Source organism: Otolemur garnettii, unplaced genomic scaffold (assembly GCF_000181295.1).
Source record: "Otolemur garnettii isolate 467f Iridium unplaced genomic scaffold, OtoGar3 scaffold00079, whole genome shotgun sequence".
Taxonomy (NCBI): Eukaryota; Metazoa; Chordata; class Mammalia; order Primates; family Galagidae; genus Otolemur; species Otolemur garnettii.
In genome coordinates, this window is record NW_003852474.1 from 6,162,556 (window position 1) to 6,182,735 (window position 20,180).

Below are 20,180 nucleotides of genomic sequence, written 5' to 3' on the forward strand. Positions count from 1 at the left end.
AATCTTTAATCCAGTGAGAGTCTAACTTAGTTAATGGTGAAAGGTGTGGGTCCAGTTTCAGTCTTCTACAGGTTGCCAGCCAGTTCACCCAGCACTGTTTGTTAAATAGGGAATCTTTTCTCCACTCAATGTTTTTAATTGGCTTGTCAAAGATCAGGTACCAGTAAGTAGTTGGATTCATCTCTTGGCTCTCTATTCTGTTCCATATATCTACCTCTCTATTTTTGTGCCAGTACCATGCTGTTTTGATCACTATGGATTTATTGTATAATCTGAGTTCTGGTAGCGTGATTCCTCCTGCTTTGTTTTTATTCCTGAGTAATGTCTTGGCTATTCGAGGTTTTTTCTGATTCCTCCACTTGGCATTTCTTAGATCTTGGAGGAAGTTAAGCCCTTTTGCATATGCTTTGGTCTTGTGTATCTTGTGTGGGTCCCACTTATGCATCTTGTGTGGAGATCATCAGACCATTTTCTATCAGGTTTTAGTGTTTTTCCTGTTGATTTGTGTATATTAAGGATGGAATTTTTTAACTGAATTGTATTTTCTGCAAGTAAAGTAATTTCCCTGGTGTGTGTTTTTTTTTTTTTTTTTTCATTTTAACTGTGACATGCCTGCCCTCTGTATTAAAGTAAAATCGCAGAAGGCCACTGCAGTGGCTCATGCCTATAATCCTAACATACTGGGAGGCCAAGGTGGTGGATCACCTGAGCTCAGGAGTCCAAGACCAGCTTAAGTAAGAATGAGACTCCATTTCTACTAAAAGTAGAAAAATTAGCCGAGCATCGTGGCAGCTCATTTTGGGAGACTGAGGAAAGAGGACTGTGCAAGCCCAGGAGTTTGAGGTTGCTGTGAGCTATGGTGCCACGGCCCTTTACCCAGGGTGACAGAGTGAGACTCTGTCTCAAAAAAATAAAATAAAATCACAGAATAGTCTGGGATGGGAGAGACTTGGCAATATTAAATATGCAGACCATTATGTTGCCAGACAGCCAGGACGCTTACTTCTACTTCTCCCTTCAGAACCCCAGACTGCTCCCTAGGGTTCAAATCTGAGACTGCTATATATTTCATAATAATTCTTTTAGGTATCTACTATTTGCATATTGACCTTTATTTTACAACTAGGCATATAGTAAGGTTTTGAGTGACTTTCTTAAGTCAGAAGAAGTAAAATTGTCAGAATCTCTTGTCCACAATAGGCATTTGGGGCTTCAAATTCTGCCCTTACACTTGGCTGGCTTTTCCTTTTACCTCCTGTCATCTTATTTCCTTGTATCTTCTGTGCATTTTGGTTCTCCTGCCCCGAAAGACCCTCTGCACTTGCTCCCAAGACCGGGGTGTTTATGACAAACTTGCCTCCCTCCTCTCTCTTCTTGCCTCTTTCACTCCTGGCGTGTGTGAGTTTCCTGTAGAAAGAGACAGGACATAAGAGCCAGGCAGGGCGAGAAACATTGGATGTTTCTGTTCAATCTTGCTGCTTGGCTCGGCGCCTGTGGCTCAAACAGCTAAGGCACCAGTCACATACACCTGCGCTAGCGGGTTCGAATCCAGCCTGGGCCGTCTAACAACAATGATGGTTGTAACCAAAAACTAGCCAGGTGTTGTGGCAGGCACCTGTGGTCCCAGCTATTTGGAGGCGGAGGCAGGAGACTCGCTTGAGCCCAGGAGTTGGAGATTGCTGTGAGCTGTGATGCCATGGCACTCTACCCAGGGGAACGGCTTGAGGCTCTATCTCAAAAAAAAAAAAACAAAAAACCCTGCAGCTTCAGAGAAAATAAACTAAAGAGAGATGCAACATGAAAGCAAGCAGAAACAGGGGCTAAATGGTTACGGAGAGGGTGTAGGAAAAGAATGGAAATTATTACTTGACAGCTCCAAAGATGGTGGCTTCCCTGCTCCGTGTTTTGTAATTTCATCAGCATCCAGGATTTCCACTCTGAACAGACATGCGCCTGGGTACCGTGCGTGCCATGAACCTCTTCTGACTGGGAACCTGGAGACGTCTCCTGATCCTCAGTGTAATGTCAAAGGGTATGTCAGCAAGGTAACTGGGGGATGAGACGCTGAATCAGAAGTAGCGAAGTTATTCAGGAGTTTAACATATTCACTAACAAAACCTTGAAAGTGACACAAGTAGATGAATGAATGACAAAAAGTAGAAATGAGTGTCACATTACAGAAAGTGGAGAACAGTAACATCACAGCATTCCCACAGGATGGACTAGAGGTCATTGTTGATAATCCCTGTTTCCAGAGACTTCATTAAGGACAAGAGGAAACGTGAGCAAGAGGAGAAAGTAGAACGTGAAACTTCCCACGTGCTGACTGCGAGATGGCAGGTGTTTGACGTGTGAACCCAGATTCACACATGAGTACGGGCATACACACAGGCGGTGGCCATGAGGAAAACACTGGAAGGAGCGGCACTGAGTTTAAAGGGGCAGTTTTCTCTGGGTGGAATGTTGTCTTTCTCATTCTTGTCTGGGTCATTTACATCTATTTTCTTTATAATTAGAGAACAGGGAAAACAAATTAGATGGTGAAGGTAAAGAGAAAAAAAATGGAAGTGTAAGGCTCAATTTTCAAATTTCAGCTTAACAATCTGGCTTGTTTTTGTAGCTGGTGCGCTTGGTTTTCCCTGATCTTGGCACCCGGAGGCTGGGCACCAGAGGAAGTGCCAGGTAGGTTTATAATTTTTGTTTTATTTCAAATTGTTAAAAACCTTTGGAAAAAATCACAAAACGAGTGGCCAAAAAAAGACAAAACAGAACAAACTGTATATATACACATATAGTATAACACTTTAAACATCTGGACATGGAAATGTCTCATTACTGAAATATTTAAATAATTACACATATAGGATAATGGAACTGTTTTATTATGTTCTGAACAAAAATTTCTAAGTATTCACCTGATTAGCATACATGAATTAATATTTAGGAAGCTAGGTCCCAAGCTTGTATTTTCAATGCAAAAGGAAATTCCAGCGTTATCTGGTGCATCACGTCGTAATTGTCACTCAATTATTATTCTTTTTTGTCATTAGTTTTAAATTGAGACCGGAAATCAGTGAGAAGGGATCAAAGCCGATTTAGGAAAAGGGGCTGCCACTCATGAAGGGATGGAAGACGGGGGAAGTGTTTGCCAAACCTTATTCTTTGGTAATAATTAACTTGAAAAATTTTTGTTTTGCTCTGAGACTGGACAAGTTGCTGCAGTTTCCTGGGCTGGGCAGAGGAGGGAAGGGCTGCAGGGGAGGAGCCTGCCCACTGGACTGGGTTTCTGAGAACCTGAATCTATATCTCAGGAGAGGGAACATTGGTGCCACTCCATACTAATGGCAGAGGCATAAGAGGCTTTCTCGGTCTCATCTCTCTAAGATTTCAAGACTCATATGTATGAAACAGTATGAAACTGCTTGTCTACCTAACAGAGTTTGGTCAGGCTGAAAGATCAGCCTTTTGGAGTAAATGGAGTCACTGATAAAACCCAGAGAAGAACTCCAAGTCTTCATTAGCCAGCCTTCTCTGTGCCTTCCAGAAAGCCTGCCAACAGTTTGTCCTGATTTTAAAGATGGCCTTTATTTTTTCAGGTATCATTATGATGGAATCTGTATCAAGAAAAGTTCTTTCTTCTATGCCCAGTATTGCTACCTTCTAGGCGAAAAAAGGCACCACAGGTTAGTCCCTATCATTGGGGCACTTCGGCTTGGGGTCACAAGCCTGGGTAATACCTGACTCATTCATATTTTAGTTGTACATGGTTATTATGAAAGTTTTGAGTTACACAAAAATCAGGAAACGTAAAATCTGTGTTTGTATGGAAACAAACGAAGCCCTCCCAGCAGCACCCATAAGCCAAGCAAGGTGAAACGTGCATGGGTGAATCAGAAAGGAGGCTGCGGACTGCGTTTGTTGGAAGTGAAATCATGGACCATAACGTGGTCTGCATCAAAACCTTGGTAGTGACCCATGCATCTCACCGACTGGTAGTTCTGCCTTGAAGTCCTCTTTAGAGATGGAGACACACACATCACATCAACGGGTCTTTGACCAACAACACCCCTGTCAGCCTCTGGCAGCATCTTTGGCCAGAGAAATTGGACTTCTGGTTCATTCCCTTGGATACTGGTTTATTCCCTTGGATACTTTTCATTCCAAGTTTCACCCCAATTGCCAGAGCCATTTTTTCACTAAGTGAGTCATTATTCTTCTCAACTTTTATGCAAAAGTTGACACAATGGACCTATTCAGAGGGAGAAATGACTATGGCAAAAATTATGATTTGCATGAGGGAGAAATAGGCACAGTGGCTAGAAATTGGCACGTCTTTCTTGAAACTTTCTTTAGCCCTTTCTTTAACTCTCTGTGCCATCCCCCCACCCCATTCCTCCTCTGTCATCATAACTCTCACCTGTTACCTCCCACAGGTGGATGCCTCCTAAACTGTGGCCACTGGTCCTGACCCAGGCATTTGTCTCTGGCTCTCTACTGGGCATTTCCATCTAGATGGGCCCATGGGTGCCTCACACTCAATGTGTGGAAGTCTAAACTTAGAATCTCCCTCCAAATTGTCTCTGCCCCTTGACATCCTTGTTTTGATCTAAGATACCAATGGGCAGAATCTGGACAAAGTGGCACCGCAAAGCCACCCCTGGCCTCCCTCAGGCACAAAGCTCTGTTAATGTTTCCTTTTCAGTTCTACTGACTCACTCTTTCTGGTACTGATATTTCCCTTAAGCCCTTGTCATCTTTCACTGAAATGATTTCCAGAGATCCCACATGGCCTTCTCTCCTCTCTTTCCCATTCTAACCACAACCACCAGACCAACCTCCCCCAAGTTCTGCACCTGCTTTGTCTCTTTCCCTTCTCAGAAACACGAGGGTGCCTGCCCTTGCCAGATGGGTGCTAGCAGCCCACTTCCTTCCTGCTCCTCTTTCCAGCCATATTGCCTGTGTCTCCCCAACATAAACCATAATTTCAGCCACACCTGCTTCTCTCTGCATATGTCAAATGCGGTTCTGCCATTACTGCCACCATTCCATCCTTCCACGATGCCATTCCTTCTTGTCCCTGTCTAATAGGACCATCCTGAATTCATCTATTCCCTTTGGACATACCTCAAGGACCACCCACCCAGCAGGACCATCCTCAGTAATGGCAGCTTCAGGAAAGATTCTTTCCTTTTTCACGCTGCTCACTGGCCATCTACACAGCCAGCACTTCTGCTTGATTCATGAACTATTCATTGAGTCTTCATCTGTTATAAATAGATGACATATGTCTAAGTAGCCAAGGACAATTTCAGTTTCATTGGCAACCCAACATAATTATTAATAGTGCCCCTTTTACTCTCAAAAGTGTTGTAGTTTAGACAACAAATTATAACCAATTGCACAGCCGCCCTCTGTATAAAGCATCCTATGTGTGAGGCACCTGCTGAGGTGGAGAGATGAGAAGCCTCCAACATGGGTAAGACATAGACCCTTCTCTGAAGACCTCATCAGGGAGCTCAGATCAGACATTTCACCTGATACTAAGGGTGATGTGATGGGTGTCAGAAATGTGCAAAAGGTCTCATGAGAACTCAAAGATGGGGAGCCCACATTTGGGGCAGAGGATCTTGAAAGGCCTATGAGGGAGCTGGGCTTTGAGCTAAAATCATGAAGGACAGATTAAAATTTTGACAGGTGGTGTAGGAGAGGGAAGGAAGATAGCAGGTGACCTCCGGCTTAGGGAGGAAGGGACGTGACGGCGTGAGGTTCCTTCTGTGCGGGAGTGTGTGGAGCTGCAGTAGAAGATGACTCTGGAAGCAAGCTCAGAGGCTCCGACTGCCAGGCTGGGCAGTGGGGGTCGTCTCTAAGTCCATCAGAGGCTTCCCATGAGAAACAAGGTGGAATCATCACTGAAACCCCCCCCAGGGCAGATACCGTGCAGCTTTGCTTATTTTGATCTTGCTGAGGTAGGAGTGTGTGTGTCCCTTCAAAATGCATATTGATTAGAAGTTCAGTGACACAGCATTCAGACCTTTGGCCCTTCTGCCGTGTGAGGACACAGCCACATGGAGCAAAGAATGAAACTGGAGGTCATTGTATGAAGTGAAATAAGCCAGGCACAGAAAGACAAATACTGCATGTTCTTCCTCATAGGTGGGAGCTAAAAACGCTGGTCTTGGGGAAGTCCAGAGCAGAATGGTGGTTACCAGCGTCTAGGAAGTGTGGTGGGAGCACGGGAGGTGGGCTAATGGACACTGACGTACAGTTAGATGGAAGGAGTAGGGTCTATCGTTGGACAGCACAGGAGGGTGACTGTAGTTAACAATGTATTGTATATTTCAAAATGGCTAGAAGATTCGAAATGTTCCCAACATAAAGAAATAAATGTTTGAGTGATAGACATGCTAAATACCCTGATTTGATCTTTGCACATTGTATACATGTATTAAAATGCCACATGTACCCTATATTTATGTACAATTATTATGTAAAAAAAAAGCAGAGACTTCACCAGACTCTGACTCTGTACAGACATTGACTCTTCACCAGACAATGACCTTGTACTTCCCAGCCTTCAGAACTGTGAAAAATACATGTCTTTTATTTATAAATTACCCAGTCTAAGGTATTTTGTTATAGCTGCAAGAACAGACTGAGATCTATCCTCATTCAGAGTAGGCACTGAAATAGCTGTTGAAGAACTGAAAACTCAGACTGGGGTTTAAGAAGAATAGATGAAGGAGGAGGCCAGTCCAGGCCTCTCAGAGTCAGGGCCCGCGGAATCTGGCAGTTGGTTGAGTCAGTGTCCTTAGAAGGGCACAGAGATGACTCAGCCACACCCGTCCCACCAAAACCTCGAACTCAACCTCAAATAAAGTCATTAGGCTCTGTCTCCGACCAGCTCTTCCTCTTCCGTCTCTTATTCATCCCTGAGTCACAAAGATGGAAAAGTTACATCAGCAAAAATGGAGAAGCTGGGAAAGGGAATAGCTGTGCCGAGAGGTTTATTTCTTCGGTTAATGTTAGAGTGTGCCCAGCAGTCAGCCAACTAACGGGTCACGGGCAGAACCCTGCACGCTCCAAGGAGGCCACTAACCAGGCAGGCACTTGGCACTTGGGGTGAGAGGCCGTTCGTGTCCCAGAGACTCTGCATTTGTTTCAGACATCACAGGGAGAGGGGAGAGGAGCAGTCTTTGTGGGATAAAGAAAATAGGCTTTCTCATCCGTGAAGAGGAAGAGGACTGCCAGGGGATGAGGATAAGGGCTGGGGTGATATTAGCTTGTTGATGAGATAAGTCCAACAGCGGATGCTTTTCATGTACTCTGCGTTCAACAAATTATTCAATAATTGACGAACTTTAAAGTCTTAGTCAATTAAGAAATTATTTTTAAGCATTATATTATTTTTAAAAGCATTATATTCCTAAGCAATGCCACATTTCAAGACTTATTAAATGAGGCCAGGCACAGTGGCTCATGCCTGTAATCCCAGCACTTGGGAGGCCGAGGCAGGTGGATTGCCTGAGTTCAGGAGTTTGAGACCAGCCTGAGCAAGAGGGAGACCCCATTTCTAAAAATAGCTGGGAGCTGTGTCTGGCACCTGTAGTCCTCCCTGTACTTGGGAAGCGGAGGCAAGAGGATCACTTGAGCCCAGTTTGAGGTTGCTGTAAGCTATGATGCCACAGCACTCTACCAAGGAGGACAAAGTGAGACTGTATCTCAAAAAAAAAAAAATACTTACTAAATATGGATTTTAGGAGGCAGCAATATAATAAATGTTACAGTGTTAATAATCAATGAGCTGTACTGATGAAAATGTCATCAATTTTATTCATGATATCTTTTACATAAGAATCTGTGTGACCAATCCCTCTTAAAATTTAGGTCTCAAAATAAAAATGTTGACCTTTCTGGTTTTCAGGTAATGAAAACACTATAACTTATCCTCTGTTTATTAATATTTATTTGTTCACTCAATAAATATTTGAGTTTCAACAATAAGTCAGGCCTGTTCTAGCTACTAGTGATACAGCAGTGAACAAGGTAAACAAGGCCTCTCCTCTTACTGAGTGTTAGTCAAGGAGAAAGAATTAAAAAGGAACAATAGCTGATGTGATGTGAAGACCTTACATGGGAGTCCTGGGAAGGCCTCCCTGAAATGATGCCATTTGGGCAGAGTGCCAGTGAAGGAGCCACCATGGGAAGATCTGGGACAAACAAGCATTTCAGGCAGAGGAAAGAGCAAGTGCAAAGGGCCTGAGGCAGAGATGAGCTTAAAGAACAACAAGAAAATCTGAAGGTGGACTTTGGTAGATGAATGGGAGAAGGGGAGAGAACAACCCAGACAATAGGAGGGAGAGGCTAGAGAGACTAATAGGGAGCTTTTGCAGAAGTCCTGGAGAAATGACCCTTCGAATTTAATTACTGAAATAATTTTAATTCTCCTAGAAAGACAGCATAATGATGTGTAATCCTCCATGTGGATAAGAGCAGAGACTCTGGAACAGACTGTCTTGCTCTAACTGATCAGCTGCAAGCAGCAAAACCTCACTGTGCCTCAGTTTCCTCATCTATTAAATGAGCCATACTATGTGTGGCTTCAGAGCAAAAGAATTTATTAGGGACAGAAAGGGACTGTCTTAGTCTGTTTTCTGTTGATTATAACAGAATACCTGAAACTAGGTAATTTATAAACAAAAGAAATGTATTTCTTATAGTTATAAAGGCAGAGAAGTCCTAAGTCGATGGGCCGTATCTGGTGAGGGTCTGCTTGCTGTTGGGGACCCTCTGCAGAGTCCCAAGACAACACAAGTCATCACATGGAGGGGGGCCGAGCATGCTAGCTAAGGGGTCTCCTTATTCCTATAAAGACTCCAGGTCCCCTTCCATCATAGCCTTTTAATCCATTAACCCATTAATCCAGCGGTTCTCAACCTGTGGGTCGCAACCCCTTTGTAACAATGAAAATACATCATGACATTAGGAAGGTTGAGAACCACTGCTAATCCATTAATGGATTAATCCATTCTTAAGGGCAGGCCCCTCATGACCTAATCACCTCTTAAAGTCCCTATCTCTCAATACTACCACACTGGGGATTAACCTTCAACATGAATTTTACAGGGGAGGAATATTCAAACTATAGCAGGGACATTATATCATGGTTTTAAAAACCCACCAGGAAGACCTAACCATCCTAAATGTGTGCACACTAAAACAACCAAGCTGATCTTTCTGTTTCCTGAATGGTGCTATACCCCTGCTACAATGACTTGAGGTTATTCTAGCAATTCTCAACCACTGCCCCCACTGCACTGGCGTTCTCCAAATCACCTCCACTTTCAGAGATCCAATAGAAGGACTCACACCAAAGATTCATGATAAGACGTAGTAAAGATACCAGAATCATAAGAGAAAGAAGACAGAGTCTGGTGGTGCCCGTGTGAGCCTTTTCTTACACTCTGTACCTCTCATGGGAGAGGGTGACACGAAGGGCACCCCTTCCCCAGCAAGGAAAATGCAGCAGCATGTGTATGAGGTTTCTTCCCAGGAGAGCCCATTAGAGATTGGGAATCCAGAGCCGATCACATAGGCACCCTCTGCCTAACACAAGCCAAAATTATAGACTCCCCAAGGAAAGCAAGTGTTCGGTGTAAACCATACTGTTTGTACAGTTTAGGCACAGTAGACGGAGTGCTTGTCAGCAAACTGTTGACTGGGAACACTCCAAGAGCCAAGTTCCCAAACCCCAGCCAAGGACCAAACTTGCCAGCAGGATTTTCTAGGGGTAGTGGTCCCCAGTGGTGTTACCTCTTTTCTGCACAGTTGCATAACCCTATGAATATACTCGGAAAATCCTGAGTCACACTCTTCAAAAATATAGTATATAAATTACTTCTCAATGAGTTTGTTTAAAAAAAAAAAAGTCCCAGCAAGATTTATCCTAAAAGGTATCTGGAAAAAGCAAATAGCTCAAACAAGCTTGACAAAAAAGAGCAAAATGGGAGGAAAGACACTCTCCGTTATGTCAGGGCTCGCGGTAGCTGTCAGCGTGGACTGGTGGAGGTGTGGACACAGAGATCAGTGGAACATGGTGGAGGATGCAGAAATCAATCCAAAATTCACTCGGTGAATTTTTGGCAGAGGTACGCAATTAAATCAATAGGAGGAGGTGGCTTTTGAACAAATAGCAAACAACACTGCAACCATTGGACAAATACAGGTCAAAAGAATGAACTTTGACCCAGACTTTACAACTGACACGAAATTCACTCAACTTGGACCATAGACTTCAATTTTGGGACCTAGGCAAAAAAGTTCGTAGACTTGACACCAGTGGCATGATCCGTAACAGGAAACACTCATTAAGTCGGACCTCATCAAAATCAAAACTTTTGGCTTTTGGAAAGCCTATGTGAAGAAAGATGGGAACTATTTGCAAACTGCATAGCCGACAAGGGACTAGTATCTAGAATACAGGCAAAAATGCTCAGAACGCAACGATAAAGGAACAATCCAATGAGAAAATAGGCAAAAGACTCATGTACATCTCACCAAAGAGAATATCCGGATGGCAGATGGGCACATGAAAGGATGTTCAGCATTATGAGTCATTACGGAGATACGAATTAAAACCACAGTGAGATAAAACTGTTCCCCTATCGACTGACTAACATGAAAAATAGTGACAATCCCAAATGCTGACAGGGGTGGAGAGAAACTGGATCACTCACATTGCTGGTGGGAAGGTAAAATGGTCCAGCCACTCCGGAAAACACTTTGATAGTTTCTTATAAAACTAAACACACAATTACCACCCAAAGCAGCACTTGTCCTCTTGGGCATTTATTCCAGAGATATAAGAGCTTACGTCCACACAAAAACCTGCACATGAATATCCATAGCAACTTTATTCACCACATCCCAAAACTGGAATCGGCCCAGATGTCCTTCAACAGGTGACTGTGTAATCATCACGCAGTGGTCCATCCATACCATGGGGCGCGTACAACTCAGCAGTAAAGAGGCCAGACAACTACTGACACACAGGACAACTTGGATGAATTTTGCTGAGTGAAAAACCTCTAGTGCCAAAAGGTTATATACCATATGAGTCTATTTATAAAACCTATTGAAATGACAACACTTTGAAATGGAAGATGGATTAGTGGTTGCCAGAGATTAGGGAGCTACAGATGGGAGGACCAAGAGGGGGTGTGGTTATAAAAGCAATACAAAGGATCTTGGTGGCCATGGAGCTGTTCAGTATCTAGTGTGGGGTGGTGGATACACGAAGCTGTGCAGGTGATGTAACCATGTTGAATTAAACACACACACACACTAAAGAGTTTGAGTAAAACTTGGGCGATTTGAGTAAAATCAATGGATTGTAACAATGTCACTATTCAGCTCTATACTACAGTATAGTTTTTGCAAAATGTTACCATTGGGGGAAAGTGGGCAGAGTGTAAAAGGAGACCTCCCCGAATTACTTCTTACAACTGCATGTAAATCTACAATCACCTCCAGGAAAATGTTTCGTTTAAAACAGCAAATCAGGGAGAATCCTACAATCCAGAAAAGGCTGTCACAGCAGGTCCCATGAACTATCCACAGGCTCCCCTCCCCAGTCCTCAGATGGGTGACCTGAGGTCTCAGTGTTTCTTCCACTCACACCCAATCTTTCTTCTCACAGTTGGCGGGCAAGTCTTCCTTTCTTTTAAAGTATTCTTCTGGCACTTTCATCCTCATGAACGTTGACATGACAGCACGGTTGCTCTTCCTCTGGAGACTGGAGCATTGTCTTGTGTTGAACAGAACAGGAGCAGGGCCCCTCAGCCCTAGGAGGCCACTTGCCAGGACAGGAGCAGCGTGGAGCCCCTGGAGGTCATCAGCCCCATGGTGTGAGCTGTGTCTGCTCCGGGCCCACTCTCACAGCCCATTCTGGCTTTTAAGAGCACAGTCTCTCTTGTGTTTAAAGCCCAGAAGGGAGTCCCCGCAAACCTACAGGCGAGCATTTTAGTGGTTTCCCAAAGTTGCATGCTTTGGTGAAGCTGGCATTTCTCTCTGTGTGCTGCAATCATGGACTGATTTACAAAAAATCTTCTGCTAATGTTCACCCAAGGGAGGAAGAGGAATTGGATTTGGGTGGAGGTAGCGGTGGCTAAAAAGAGTGTGCCTTGCTAGGATCGTCTTAGAGTGGACTATACAAGTTCTCCCACAGCAACCCTGTGAGTCACCCAGCTGTGCCAAGTTGTTCAAGACTTTTTTTTCTCTTTCTAGACCTAGTATTAAGGAAAGAGGGGGAAATGGCAATAAGAGCATCATTACAGAGAGGTTAGACAGGACCTAGGGTTGGTAGCAAAGGGACAGCTTTGAGGGATTTGTCTGCTCTTACCACCCCCACGCACTCTAAAAAAGCATGTAACCTAACTTAAAAAATCTAGTCTCAAGGGAATAGAGACCATCTTCTCCCTCTGCCCCTCCTCGGCCCCATCAGTTTAGAAATTATGATGCCCTGATCTCTGAAGCTGCCCTCCCCCCACTGGGCAGAAGCCGCAGGGGGTCAGGAACAGAGTAGGGACCCGGGTACTGATGTCCACCTAGCTGGACTCCTGGCATGGTGGTGGAGCAGCAGGTGATGGGTGCTTTGGGGCCAAGGGCACTTGCTGTCACCAGGCCTGGTGGAGGGGGCGAGCGGGTCTCGCTGAAAACTGCTGAGACAGCATTCGCACTGAGCCCAGGTTTGATTTTGAAAGCAAATGAACAGTTTGAGGCCTTTTTTTTTTTAAAGTGAAAGTGACATAAGTGGGCTGTGCGTGCTGTAGAAAAAGGCTTCCTCACCAAGTCCAGCTCCGTCTCCCTCCCTGCTTCCCTTGCAAGGGCAGCACCGCTTTACAGGCAGTGCCCTCCCCAGCTTCCATCCTGTTTAGCTGGCAACCAGACTGAGACCGGGACTCGGGTATAACTGCTGACCTAGAAATTCATGCAAGATTTGAGGCCAAGGTGTAAAATATTTTATGCTGTGTTTCCTACGTGTGCCCGTGTGCGGCACCACGCCTGAGTGTGGCCTCACTCTCCGGTTCCCTACCTCTTAGGCAACATCCCTGGTTGACAAGTTTCAAGGATAAGTTTATTTCATTTTCTTAATAGGAAGTCCCCTTCTATCTCATGTAAAGTCTGAAATCAACTCTACAGAAACCCGTGTTCCTCTTCAGGATATATGGACAGTGGTTTGCCCTGCAACTCTCTCTCTCCCTCTCTCAGCTTTGCCAACTTAGCTTATTAAAGGCCTTTAAAAGGCTTCTAAAACCATGCCGTCTACACTCCGCGCCTTTGTTCTTCCATTCCTTTGTTCTTTTGCCAGCCCATGAGCTCAGGGGCTGCCGGGTGGCCCTGAGCCTGGAGAAGGCGGGGCGCAGATCCACAGCTGGCTGGCTGTACCCCCAGAGCAGAAAAGGCACAGGGTTCGAGACCTCCAGGCCACCCCTGTCCCAAGAAACTGAGGTCACAGGCTACTGGCCTGGAGGGTGTGGGCACCTTGGCACACACCAGCAGTTCCTTAGAGGGTGTCCCCAGCCCCCCAGAGGTGTCTCTTTTCTTTCCATATGTGCAGCCTCAGCCCTAGGAGGGCCTGGGAGTCAGGGCTCAGCCTTCCCGGGGCAGGGGGCCAAGAGCCGCCACAGGCCTCTGATTGCGCCCCAGACCAGCTCACTCTCAGGTACTAATAAGGTGTCCAAGTTGCAACCTGCTTTGGGCTGTGTCCACCCTGTGGTTTTCAAGGCTGGCTAGAACTTGTTAAGGTTAAAAAATGTGTATTACCTAGGTTGTCTGGCAACTTAAAAAAACATGCAGATGGAGAATTACACCCTAAAGATGATACTCTTGCTTGCTTGGGAAAAGTTTTAAAAGCAGGTACCACTCCTTAGCCCCTTCACGTGGGGAACGGTATCATTTGTTCAAAGCATCCCTTACCTGCCCTGCTCTGGCTGACAGACGCTCACTGCAATGCACCATGTGATTTGCTGTCTGCCAGCAAAGCCTGGCCCCCAGCCGGGGACTTTTGCCTCAAGAAGGCGAATGTGGATGGCTTATACTTTTACCACTTCCAGAGGCCTCCCCCTGGGTCATCATTTTGCAATAAAGTGGCTCATAAAATCGAACGGGTCAGGATCCAGTTAAGCTGTATAACGGCAAGGAAGCCACAACTCTCAGCAAGCTAGTTTTTAAAATAAGGTTGTTCCTGTTCATTTGAAGTTTCAAAAGATGGATGTCTTACTTTTATGCTTCTTGTGCACATTATCTTTTTATGACACACACATCTATCTTAAAAGAATAGTAGGACAGGCAACAGTCTACTCTGAAGGCAGCGCTGGATCTGGAGCTCTACGAATTCTGTTTCTCTGCGCTCATCTGCAAAATGGGAATAGTAATATAATTATATAAGTAACAAGAATATAATTCTTATCTACATTCTGAACAGGTACTTGTGGGAATTAGGGTAAAACATTTAGCCATAAGTACATGCTCAGTATATTTTAGTGGTTAATGTTATTAGCATAATCGAAACTATATTGTTCTTTTGTAGTCGTAATGGCATTCCTTATATGAAGATATATTTACTACTTAATACATTCAAATATTCATCATATCAAGGGTGTCTTTTCCTAATCAAGAGAATGATCTCATGTGCTTTGAGGAGCGATTGCAATGAGGCCCGTTAATGACTGGGAGCTGGAGCAGCCCTGTTCTGATAGCTGACACTGAGTGCGTGTGGCACATGAACTAGGTTTTATTACATTCTTATCCTCTTACCTTTGTAATTGCTTCAAGTTGTTTCGCTGCTGTTAGAGTGATTTGTGAGGGCAAGTTACGATGCCAAAATGATGTCAATGAAAGTCTGGATGAATGACAAATGATGTCAAAAACTGAGAATGCGAATGCAAATTGTAGTTAGACAAAAAGGAACTTAAATGCCAAAAAGCATATTAAGCTAGTGCTACATTTGAAAGACTTTGTAGGAAAATTGTTTTTGGAATCAAGATGAGTTGCATGCCATACAATCATCTCAGTCCTCCTCTTTTTTCAGCCAAATTGATCATAAAAACTAATTAAAGTAAAAAGTGGTTTTCAGGCTTTGTCCCCACTGTCCTGAGTGAAGTGGACAATTTGCTGGTGCCCAGGAGTAACCCGGTCTTTCTCCACTCTCCATGCATGACGTGCAGGAAGAATCTCTTGACCGTCTAGTAAGCCCCGGGGCGGGGGGGGTGGGGGGCTCTGAATCTACGTGTTCAAGTGAGACTGGCAAAGGTCATGAAGATCATCAAATCCCATCCCTTCCCTCCCTTTACAGTGATGGAAAATGGGGGCCCCCAGAGCTCGCATGACTCACTCAAGCAACACAGCCAACTGATGGCAGAGCTGGACAAGGGTGCCCACTCCATAGCACTGTGGGCTTCTCAGCCTCTGTTCCTCCTGGTCTCCCCTCTGTTCCTCTCAGATGACCCATTCCCAGCTGATGGGTCATCCCTGAGCAGCTATTAAATCTCAACATCCCAGGCCCAGCCTGTCTGGGACCCTGTGGAGCAGCAGTGAAGGGGCAGCTCCCAAGAACACAGCAGACTCATGGGACACACTCGCCTCTGCTGCAAGCTTTGGCCTTCTCCTCTGCCTTCATGAGTCGGTACCACTAAAGCATCACAGACATCAGAGAGTAGGAAAAGATGCCGTTTTGGACTAGAAGCTCTTCCTTCCCAGCAAGGCTGGCTCTGAATGTTGTATGTGCTTTCCTTGGAGCCATATTTGAGAAATGACTGTGCTTTTGATCACAGCCTGATAAATATCCCAAAGGCCTGAATCAGAACTGCACTTAGGAAATGATGCAAGGGACGGTGCGTCCAAAGACACAAAGCCATCCTGGCTGGCACCCTGAGATGGTTCATCTGAAATGGCCTCCCTCAGGCTTTCTCTGGCCTCAGCCTCACCTCTCACACCTCCTCTTTGGGGGGGGGGCTGGTCTGCCTCTCTCTCTAGCCTTGCCTGGCCTTGCCTGGCACAGTGGCAGTGGCAGTGTTCATGCAGCCAATTCTGCCAGATCTTCTGGGTGCTGATGACGTGGGCTCAGACCTCCATAAATCCCCACCAGTGACGATTCTCTGCTCACCTGCCTGTGGCCCGACACGGTTGCGGCCCTGCTCCCCCTCTAAGTCATGCATATTTTTGTGGATCTTTGCTTGCTTGTATGAAGCCTCTGAAAAGAGGTGATTTAAAAAAAGCATCATGGAGAATCCACAAAGAACCAAGAGTAGACCTACCATTTGATCCAGCAGTCCCACTACCGGGTAGCCACCCAGAGAAAAAAAATCATTTTATCAAAAAGACACTTGCACTAGAATGTTCATTGCAGTACAATGCACAGTCACAGAGATGTGGAATCAACCTGAGTGCCCATCAATTCAGGAGTGGACTAAGAAAATGTGATATATGTATATCATGGAATACTTAGCCATAAAAAAAAAATTAATACTTTTTGCAACAATCTGGATGAACCTGGAGAGACCATTCTCCTAAGCGATTGAAAAAGCAAACACCACACATACTCACTACTAAATTAGAACTAACCAATTAGCACTCAAGTGCCCAGCTGGAAGTAAAACTCAATGGAAATCAAGCAGGTGAGGGGGAGGTGAAATTAGACCTAAGGGGTACAATGTACACTATCTGGGTGATGGGCATACTTATAACTTTGACTCAAGGAATACAAAATAATCCAGTAACGAAGACATTTGTGCCCCTAAAATATTCTGAGAAATAAATAAATACATATGATCTCATTAAAGCTACACTTGGACCTGTGTTATCAGCCGTGCTCTTGAATTCGGACATCCATCAGTGGAAAGAGACAGTCTCGACACTCCTTTGCCTAAATGGAGGTTGGGAATTTTTTGTAGATGACGACATCTCTCCATGAGGTTGAAATATTTTTTCTCTCCTGCTAATTATTTTAAAATCTCCCGATTAAATGCTAAAAAGTCATATAGCTCCCCCAGCAAGGATGGGCCTTTGCGGGGCAGGCAAGTTAGTTCCCTACGGTTTTCCTTATAAAGACAAGGAGGGTAACACCGGTCACCTTTCCTCTGCTGTTGAATTCAACCCATATTCTACATCGAACACTTGCAGAAACTCAGCAGTATCATTTAAGAACTCAAAATAAGTGAGAGCATTATTCAATTATAATGAGAATTATTCATTATTCCAAAGCTACCAGGGTGGGGATTGAGGGAGAAGGATAACTGGTAAAGTTGAGGGTGTCCCTTGTTGCTCCTTGAAGTCTGAACCCAAATATTCTGACTTTCAAATTCCTGTTTCTGAGCATCCAAAGGATACTCATGAAGATCAGTGTCACCATCAGAATTGCCTAATAAGGGTCATCCAAGTATGGTGATGTGATAAACACCAACCAAATCAGGCTAACTAGTCGAAAAGAACGCTCCCTTGAGCTTATCAAGCTGCCAGCTGAAAGGAACATGGATACTTGGATTAATAAGAGAATGAGATGGCCCCAGGCATATGTTCTTCTAACACCTGACACTGCATCTGTCACAACCCTCAATCAACATCTTTACAATTATTTGAATGACATTTTTCCTCCTCTATAGGCTATAACCTCTATGAAAATAGGCCTGTCTCCCTGGATCACAGCTGTATCCACCAAGGTCTAGCACAATGCCTGACATGTATGTAGTAGGCATTCAATAAATGATTAATGAATGGATGAGAAATGGATAGATGGATGGATGGACCTGAGAGTACTCTTACTTCAGTCTTTCATTTACTTCCCAAAGAAACATATTAGGAGTACATGTTGGCACAATGTGAAATTACGGAGAAATCGTTCTTCCTCTAATTTATAATATACATATGTGTGTGTATGTGTATATATATACATATATGTGTATGTGTGTATATATATGTTTTCTTTTTTTTTATAGGCAGAGTCTCATTCTGTTGCCCTGGGTAGAGCACCGTGGCATCAGCCTAGCTCACCTCAAACTCCTGGGCTCAAGTAATCTTCCTGCCTTAGCCTCCTGAGTGGCTGAGACTACAGGCGCCCACCACAACATCCAGCTTATTTTCCTATTTTTAGAAGAGATGAAGTGTCACTCTTGCCCAGGCTGGTCTCCTATTCCTGAACTCAAGGGATCTCCCAACTCTGGCCTCTCAGAGTGCGAGGATTCAGAAGTGAGCCACCAGGCCTGGCCTGGTGGTGGCCTCTTCCTCTAACTTAGTTGAAGAAAGCTGCACATCTCTGACATCTCTAAAGAAGGATGACCATGTTTTTTGTTATTACATTTCTTTTCTATCAGCCCTTTACTTAGTGACTCTTCATTTCTGACATTTTCTATGTCTTATTACACTAAAGATTTTATTTTCAGGTTTACTTATTGTAAAACTGTTTTTGTTGCTATAATGTCCCCGAATGTGTGGAAATGGGCTGATTGTAAGTTTTACCTGGAGAATCCATCATTGTCATACCTACACAAGACACTGAGATGTGATGTGTCATGAGCTTGAGCTTTCATCACAAAATACCACAGACTGGATGGCTTAAACAACAGAAACTTGGGAGGAGGGAGAGGAGCGAAGCGAAGAGGAAGGGGACTGGTAAGCTCTCACCTAACAGGCACAACATAAGGGGGTGAAAGTCTCCACTACCAGGGGGACTTTCCCAGACAAATGCAAATACTGTAACCTAATCGTTTGTACCCTCGTGTTAATCTGAAATTTTAAAAAAACAATAAAATGCAAATAATCATGGCATCTAAAAAAATGAAAAACAACAGAAATTTATTTTTTATAATTCTGAAGGCTTCAAGTCCAAGGTCAAGGTGCCAAAAAAGTATGGTTTCTGGCGAGGGTTCTTCCCGCTTGCAGTCAGCTGCCTTCTTGCTGTGTCCTCTGTGGTCTTTTCTTTGTGCACCTCTGGGGACAGAGTTACTTCTCTGGCATCTCCTCCTCGTCTCATATGGACCCCCATCCTACTGCATTAGGAACCGTCTCTTCTAACCTCATTTAGCCTTAATTATCTCCTTAAAGATCCTGTGTCCCAATATACCACATTAGGCTCTATCTAGGGCTTCAACATGAATTTAGGGAGAACACAACTCAGTCTGTAACACATGACAAATGGAACCTAAGAGACACTTCACAGGCTTTGTCTTTGGCTCTCCTGACCTTGCCCATCATCCTGTGTGCGTGTGCAGGATTTATACATACATCTTTCCAGGTTGAATAGATCCCATGGCCTCAAAGCCTCTTTTCATTGGAAAGACCAAAGTAAAATTTCTGTTTTGATAATACCTTTGTTAAACGATGAAGAAAGTGCCTTTCTGGTAGGTTCATATTCAGAACATGAATCTGTGTTTTGAAATCGAGCATTATCTGCAAACATCTATCAGCTGAGTATCAAGTATTCTGCCCACTTTTCTGTGACTTGAAGAATGAACTGACATAGCAAACTTTCAGAAGAGACCCCCTGGGACTGTTAAGGGTCTGGCTGGGGATGGAGATGCTTCCCATGAGAGTTAAGAGCCATTTTTCTCCACCTCCCCTCTGACTCTCACCCCTTCCCTACCTGAACCATCGTTGTCCTACTTCCAGACACAGAGCAAAGGTCCACCGGCTTCTTCCACTCCTTTTGTGTTTACGTAGAGCCAAAACCATCACAAGCAAAGACATGTACTTGTTGCCTCTGAGTGGATGGAGTCACCTGGGTCATGTCTGCCCAAACTGAGCTGACAGGGAAGACTGGGAGGAGACACCACCACCTCTAACATCAGAGAATATACACTCTCTGGTGCAGGGGCGAGTCCTGGGGATCCCAGTTTCTCAATGGCCCATAATTAAGGAAAAGATGTATCACACTACATGGGCAGGACTGATTCTGTTCTCCATTATCACATCCAAATCCAAGAGGCACAGTGAAATGAAAATTACATCTCTATTATTAATTACCAGTGTCCTCATTCTGGGACATGCTCTGCTACCTCCAACAACTCAGAGGATATTGTTGTCTCTGGATTGATCATTGAAAAAGCACTGAAACCAGAAAGTTATAAGATTTCATTTTCATGGTGATTTTTCTTTTCCCATAGGAGTTCTACCCACGACGATATCATATC

At 44.4% G+C, this 20,180-nt stretch overlaps 1 protein-coding gene across 1 annotated transcript in view; it reads left to right on the forward strand.

Annotated features, from left to right (window-relative positions):
* RFX8 (RFX family member 8, lacking RFX DNA binding domain) overlaps positions 1-20,180 on the forward strand; it is a 58,973-nt gene that overhangs the window by 12,844 nt on the left and 25,949 nt on the right. The window contains exons 3-4 of the mRNA XM_023515784.1: positions 2,621-2,682; positions 3,597-3,683. Of these exons, the coding sequence (XP_023371552.1) occupies positions 2,621-2,682; positions 3,597-3,683 (149 nt within the window). The remainder of the gene's footprint in view (positions 1-2,620; positions 2,683-3,596; positions 3,684-20,180) is intronic.